Source organism: Mytilus trossulus, chromosome 13 (assembly GCF_036588685.1).
Source record: "Mytilus trossulus isolate FHL-02 chromosome 13, PNRI_Mtr1.1.1.hap1, whole genome shotgun sequence".
NCBI classification, from domain to species: Eukaryota; Metazoa; Mollusca; class Bivalvia; order Mytilida; family Mytilidae; genus Mytilus; species Mytilus trossulus.
Genome location: NC_086385.1, coordinates 34,409,690 through 34,417,696, shown reverse-complemented (window position 1 = coordinate 34,417,696; position 8,007 = coordinate 34,409,690). Strand labels below are relative to the sequence as shown.

The 8,007-nt window shown below is 33.2% G+C and overlaps 1 protein-coding gene across 1 annotated transcript; it reads left to right on the top strand.

The window, feature by feature from the left end:
• Positions 1-1,199: 1,199 nt before the first annotated feature.
• LOC134694307 (uncharacterized) lies at positions 1,200-6,929 on the top strand. Its single transcript, XM_063555313.1, has 2 exons — positions 1,200-1,277; positions 5,333-6,929. Exon 2 carries the CDS (start codon positions 5,352-5,354, stop codon positions 6,927-6,929), a length of 1,578 nt encoding a protein of 525 aa, XP_063411383.1. The 5' UTR covers positions 1,200-1,277; positions 5,333-5,351.
• Positions 6,930-8,007: the final 1,078 nt, after the last annotated feature.

Sequence of the window (8,007 nt, the reverse complement as noted above, 5' to 3'; positions counted from 1 at the left end):
CCTGCTGAATTTGTCATTTGCTGCAACAGGAGAAAATTCTGTGTGTGCTTCAAACATTAAGAAGATATAGTTTCCAATTTAAAAAAAAGGCCGTAAACCTATCTTGTGTTTCAATTTTTGCAATTTTTCAACGAAGTATGGAAAATATAGCTTCTATCTAAAACAGTCGAACATCTATTTGGAAAACTAGTATCATGCAGAGTGACCTATGCATGTATATCTGTCTATAAATAAATATTAAATGTGTGTCACAGTTTATAGAAAAAAAAACTATTTCAGAACGTTTCTGGGTCACCTGAGATCACCCCTAGTTTCTGGTGTGGTTCGTATTATTTATTCTTTAGTTTTCTATGCTCTACTATTGTTTGTCTGTTTGTCCTTTTCATTTTTAACCATGGCATTGTCAGTTTATTGTCGATTTATGAGTTTGACTGTCCCTCTGTTATCTTTTGTCCCTCTTTTATTCTAGTTTCTTACCAGATTGTTTTTCGTACGTCGATTAAAGAGCCATCTCTATGTTCATATCATCAACACACCTAACACTTGTTCTTTTGAACAGAAATAGCTAAATCCAAGGAAACTGTGATAAAATGAAATGTGGGCTAATGAACTCATCATAGATACCAGGATAACAATTGTATGTAAATGGTTTTAAATTAGAATCATACAATGTAGAACACATCTACACGCTGTTGTTATTTGTACTGATTAATTATTATTCGTAAGAAATCAATTTTTGTGGATTTCGTTGGTTCAGGTGAAACACAAAATTAAAAATCCAACAAATCACAAATTTTCATTTAGATTTCCTTTGTATGCAGAATTAATAAAACCATGATAATTGATATCCACGAACATGGAAATTTTGCTTAATCCACGACAATAGTTACCCACGAAATTAAAGAATCCGTAGTATGAATGAAAGAGGTTGTGGGAAGTATGTCAATGAGACAAAAGCGTAGCGATAAAGAATATTACTCCATGGTCTATGATGAACTCTTACACACTAACTGTGTCAATTGTCAATATGGTATTAAACATATTGTGTATCACATCCAAAACATCTGTCGGACATGGTTATCGTGTTTTGATATTCACATAATTTTTAATGAAATAAAATGCCGTTGCAGATGTTTAATAAAACACGTGTTCTATTACATAACGAGCTTAATTGGCAGGAAAAATTATTCGTATAAAACGGAAGATAATGGCTGAAACGGTCGCATAAATTTCTTAGGCTTCCATCGATAGCAACTTGCCACCTTTTTAAAACTCAGGTAAGAAATATTTTTACTTATAAACAGCCTTCAGTATTCTTGATCAAATTAGATAAGTACGATTTCGTCTATCACGCTTTTAAGTATCAAATTGGTATTTTTCGTTAAAAGTGAGTTTTACTTAAAAAAATATTTGTAAAACAGGTAACTCATAAGATTTTTCTAAATAAATTCGTTAAGATTAATCTTTCAAAAATCTTTCTTGGTTTTTTTGTTTCATATTGTCGTGTTAACCAACCATTTTTGTTTTTAATATCAATTGATTAAAGTTTGCTATTATATTCATATATAATTTAAAGTGCATCCTTTTTAATATTTTGTTACAAACATGATGTGTTGACCAACCGATTAATGTTTGTCTTGCATGACATCTAACAGCCAATACTTAGTATTCCTTTATTCAAAAATATTGTTGGACACAATTTTACCTAAATCGGAATACCAGATCGATTCTTTTCATAGAATACACATGTTTCTCGCGTAATACATTCAATATAACCGTTTTTTTGTTAATATGATCTGTACATAGATATAGAAAAATTTTGGTGTGAGTGCAAATCAGACATCCAACTAACAATTTATAAAAGTAAACCATTATAGGTCAATGTACGGCCTTCAACACGGAGCCTTGGCTCACACCGAACAAAAAGCTATAAAGGGCCCGAAATAACAAGTGTAAACCCATTCAAACGGGAAAACCAACTTTCTAATCTATATAAAAAAAAAAGAGAAACAAGAAACACGTATAAATTACATAAACAAACGACAATTACTGTACATCAGATTCCTGACTTAGGACAGGTGCAAACATTTGCAGCGGGATTAAACGTTTTGATGGTACCAAAACTTCTCCCTTTTTTTGAAACAATAGCAAAAAATTGCAGCATAGAAAAATATATTTATAGACCTTAGGTCACGATCTATTACAGTTTTATTACATGCAAAACATTTCTTCTTTTATGGAGCTTGTAAGTCAAATAGAATTTCGTTTATTCAGGTATCAATTCATCATTTGCTAATTCAACCGTTTTGTGTGTGTTTCTCACAATAGTAAGAGTCGCTGCGATATAGCATTTGTGTGCTAATGCGGCGTTAAGCAACCAACAATCAATCAATCAATCACAATAGTAAGTCCAGATGCAAGAATTCAATAAGTGTTAAGGTAGATCACAAGTATATATTTTTTGAGACAGATTTTTTTTATAATTTGCCAAAATGAAGATTTTACTATGCTCTTTTCAAAAAATTAATAAAAAGTATGGGTCACCGTGCTATTTTTCAAGCTACGAGTCGTTGAAAATTGCAAAAATTTGGTTAGTTTGTTCATGAAAATACACATTAGTGTGAATGAAAAAAATTCTATGAGATAGAATTTTGAAAAAAATTGTGAGAAGAAAGGTTTCATAATATGCTTTAAGAAAATAAATAGAAAAAATGGTGTCACCGAACTTGTTTTCTTGCTACAAGTAAAAAAAAAATCCCTATTAGACCAGTATAAATTTTGTACTTAAAGAGTTATCTCCCCTGAAAAGCTCATTAGGAAAAAAATGATTTAAAACCAAACAAATTGGTATTTGTTAAAATATTTTGAATTATTCAATTAATTAACAAGTTTTCTTTAAATAGAAAAACATTTTAACCATTGAATTGCATATTTGTCTCCAAATTTGCAGATTTAGGCATTTAACTAGACCGATTTTGTACTGTGATTGTACAATCCAAGATGACGGTATACCATCAATCTACCTTAAATTCTTTTGTTATTCATATGACCACTTAAACATTTAAAACGCTATATGGTTTGGGTTAGTTGAAAATATATGTGATTTAAGATTAAAACTGCATGCAAACATCAGTTACAATTTTCTATGATTTAAACATAGGATAAATATGAATAAATAACCCTTTCAACATAATATGAATTCTTCAATTATTTTGTACTGCTCCTTTTTGTAAAATTATTTGTATGTAAAAGTGTTGGCCAAAGCGGAAGGGCTTCATTATTGAATTAAGCACACAATCAGTACTTTTTATCCTAGAATGGGAACAAAGGTCAAAATTTTAGTACTGTGTGGCATATTTCGCAATATGTATGTGCCCCAAACTTTAAACTATAAATTAAAACTTATGCTAAAATCGCTACTATTCCAACCTTCACTTTACGTCTTCCTCGGAATACAAGGCCGCAGCTTTTTATGTTCATTCTAACTGGTAAAATTCACAAGTTATCTGGGAACTAGTACGTAAACAAAGATAAATATCTACGAAAATTTTATATCTCCACAAAAAATACGTGGTTTCTGAAACATTTTTCTGCTAGGATCATAAAAACACAATTTCTATCATTTCTTTTTATAATTTACCTGTCCATTTTTTTGTGGCAGCTTGTATCGTCATGAATGTTGAATTTCAGAACGATGCAAAAAAATAATATATTGTAGTGAAGCATAGATGTAATCTAATAATTAGAATATAAAAAAAGAATAACTCTTTATTAATTGCATGCGTCCAATGGTGTTTTTTTTTTAGATTTACCTTTATGAAATATTGCAAGCAAAGGATTTATAAGATATAAAAACGTCAAGAGCTATATTATTAAAAAAGAAAAATCACAAAAATACTGAACTCCGAGGAAAATTCCTAATCAAATGGCAAAATTAAAAGTTCAATTACACCAGAAAAAGTGTCATATATTCCTGACCAGGAACAAGCATTAAAAGATTAAATTCCTAAAAATAAAATATGCCTGTTCCAATAAATTAATATATAGTAACAATAGTTGTTTTTGTTCTAACCATTCAGCAAGGTCATATATATATATATTTCCAGAAAATAGAACATTGCAACATATGTATTTTTTTATTAACTTAAGCATGTAAAAGCAGAACATGTTTCAAGGGAACCTGCACTTTTTAGTAGCTTGGTAGAATGACATTCTAGTCCGCAGTTATGTGGTTTCATTAATATTCGTTGGATACAAGTTCCGTAGATTTTATGGATACAAGTAAAGCACGAAATTAAATGTGCGACGAAAAACATATTTGTTATTTATATGGACATATTGATATTTTCTATATGTCTTGGACTTTGGCATAACCACGAAATAAAATATCCACGAGCAAATAAGTTTTTCTTAATCCACGAAAATTGGTACCCAAGAAAAAAAAATAAATCCATAGTATTTATACTATTAATTTGGTTCCAAATTTAGGTATTTTTTCGATTAGAATGTATTACCATTTTTTATTGACATAAGAGGTTTAAGGCGTGTTATGGCGATTATAATAATGTTATGCTCCATAGAAAATGTGTATTTTTTTACTTATTAAGATAGAGCGTTCATATAGAACAAAAGTCACAATGACAAAAGGACTTATAAAAAGTACTTATGGGAAAGAATTAATGAATGTTTGTCAAGATTAGAAATATATATTTATCACATATTTGTCACGGATACGTCATGTTTTGCATAATATCATAACCTCAAAATTGCCCGATGCAAACAAGGGGTTATTAGTTATTATTCCCTGATTCTAAATGACATGACGTCATTGCATCTTTAATGACACTTTTGTGATAAACTGTTTAAGATTTTTACCTGTTGTGTTTCATTAAAATATTATAATTTTTCCCCCTTTTTCTGCAGAACTTAAATATGTGATAAAAAGATTATTAAGATCGGTTAGTAAAAAAATTTCATTATGACTTTTTTTTTTACAAACAGATCTTTCATATGCATATCATGTTATTTAGAACGTGTCTGAAATTGTATTAATAAGTAAAAACACAAAAATACTGAACTCAGCTCAGAAAAATTCAAAAAGGAAAGTCCAAAATCGAAAAGCAAAATCAAAAGTCCAAACACATCAAACGAATGTAAAACAACTGTCATATTCCTGACTTGGTACATGCATTTTCTAATGTAGAAAATGGTGGATTGAACCTGGTTTTATAGCTAGCTAAACCTTATTTATGTTACACTTATTACTTTTTGAAAAAAACATGTTTGAATTATATATATATTCCGGGTGTAACGAGTACTACATGTTTTTCAGGTTTCGTCGAATCTCAAAGATGGCAACATTTTTCGTGTTTACAACTATAGCCTTATTGGCTGGCATAAATGCCTATGGAATGAAAAAGATGCTACCGTCAATGCAAATGATGGACGGTATGGGCGGTAAAGGTGGCATGATGGACATGATGCCAATGAAACCAAAGATGCCAATGGAAATGATGGGCGGTAAAGGTGGTATGATGGACATGATGCCAATGGAAATGATGGGTGGTATGGGCGGCAAAGGTGGCATGATGGACATGATGCCAATGAAACCTGAGATGCCGATGGAAATGATGGGTGGTATGGGCGGTAAAGGTGGCATGATGGAAATGATGAAAATGATGCCAATGATGGAAATGAAGGGCAAAATGATGGCAATGATGAAAATGAAGGAAATGATGGACATGATGAAAATGAAAGAAATGATGGAGATGAAAGGAAAGATGGAAATGATGGACATGATGAAACCTGGTATGCCAATGCCAATGCCCATGATGGACATGATGAAACCTGATATGCCAATGCCAATGGACATGATGAAGCCTGGTATGCCAATGCCAATGCAAATGATGGACATGATGAAGCCTGGTATGCCAATGCCAATGCCAATGATGGACATGATGAAGCCTGGTATGCCAATGCCAATGCCAATGATGGACATGATGAAGCCTGGTATGCCAATGCCAATGCCAATGATGGACATGATGAAGCCTGGTATGCCAATGCCAATGCCAATGATGGACATGATGAAGCCTGGTATGCCAATGCCAATGCCAATGATGGACATGATGAAGCCTGGTATGCCAATGCCAATGCCAATGATGGACATGATGAAGCCTGGTATGCCAATGCCAATGCCAATGATGGACATGATGAAGCCTGGTATGCCAATGCCAATGCCAATGATGGACATGATGAAGCCTGGTATGCCAATGACAATGCCAATGATGAACATGATGAAGCCTGGTATGCCAATGCCAATGCCAATGATGGACATGATGAAGCCTGGTATGCCAATGCCAATGCCAATGATGGACATGATGAAGCCTGGTATGCCAATGCCAATGCCAATGATGGACATGATGAAGCCTGGTATGCCAATGCCAATGCCAATGATGGACATGATGAAGCCTGGTATGCCAATGCCAATGCCAATGATGGACATGATGAAGCCTGGTATGCCAATGCCAATGCCAATGATGGACATGATGAAGCCTGGTATGCCAATGCCAATGCCAATGATGGACATGATGAAGCCTGGAATGCCAATGCCAATGCCAATGATGGACATGATGAAGCCTGGTATGCCAATGCCAATGCCAATGATGAACATGATGAAGCCTGGTATGCCAATGCCAATGCCAATGATGGACATGATGAAGCCTGGTATGCCAATGCCAATGCCAATGATGGACATGATGAAGCCTGGTATGCCAATGCCAATGCCAATGATGGACATGATGAAGCCTGGTATGCCAATGCCAATGCCAATGATGGACATGATGAAGCCTGGTATGCCAATGCAAATGCCAATGATGGACATGATGAAGCCTGGTATGCCAATGCCCATGCCAATGAAGAAAGTATATTAAACAATCGATTTTTAATACTGATGAATATAAACATGTTATATAAATCTGAAACAGTTGTAGATATCGTGCTAATAAATGTATATATCATTCATACTGAGAATTATTTTATTGTTATCAGTTTCTTATTTGTGAAAGGATGAAAAGGAAAAGTTGCTTATATATGAAAATTGTAATTCAGTTTCCTGTCTGCGTGCGCTTAATTTTTCGTAAACAGCTAGAAGCTGTGGTATGATGGCAATTGAGACAACTATTAACACGGACCACAATCGATTAATGACTTTTAAACAGCGGTTTACTTCTGTTGCCTTTATTTATCAAAGTTTCAATGAAATGGATGGAAGCCATAATAGACAAATGGATGCAAGCCATCAAAGTCAACCGTACAGAGTTCGACAATATGAAAAAACTGTACACACAACTATAAAAGATACCAACATGAAACATATATAGCAGTTTAATTGTAAAAGTTTACGACATAATTTATAACATAAAATGGAACGAGAAAAAAACATAACAAACACGAACCAACAACAAGCACTGAACTATAGGCTCCGAATTGCAAAAGGCAATAACGAATATGACGGGGTAACATATTTGAAGAAACCTATCATCTAGTTAGCTTGGATGGCGGTTATAAAGAAGAAGAACAATAACAATCAGCAGAAAAGGCCTAATTCATCAGATAGTATAAAGCCCTCCCTTCCCCCACCCCCAAAAAAGCATAAACACATCACTGACAACAAAACAAACGTACAAATCTACAAATACTCACAGTTTCTGACCGATAATTCAAAGCCAATAATAACTAAAACAAACAAAAAAATCTGTCATCCAAGACTAAATATCAATCAGTACACTATCAACATCTATTGTATGTTGCGTTATGACGTCATTAACAGTCAGATACAAATAACACGTCCTTGTGCCAACAAATAGGTATCTACAAATATATTGGCTCTCAATAAGAATGACTTCAGTATGACCACTAACGAGATTTATTCTGCCGAACTGACTTTAAATAAATCTATTACTAATAATGAACACTGTCCTTTCCTAGATCTTGATATCTATATCTTAA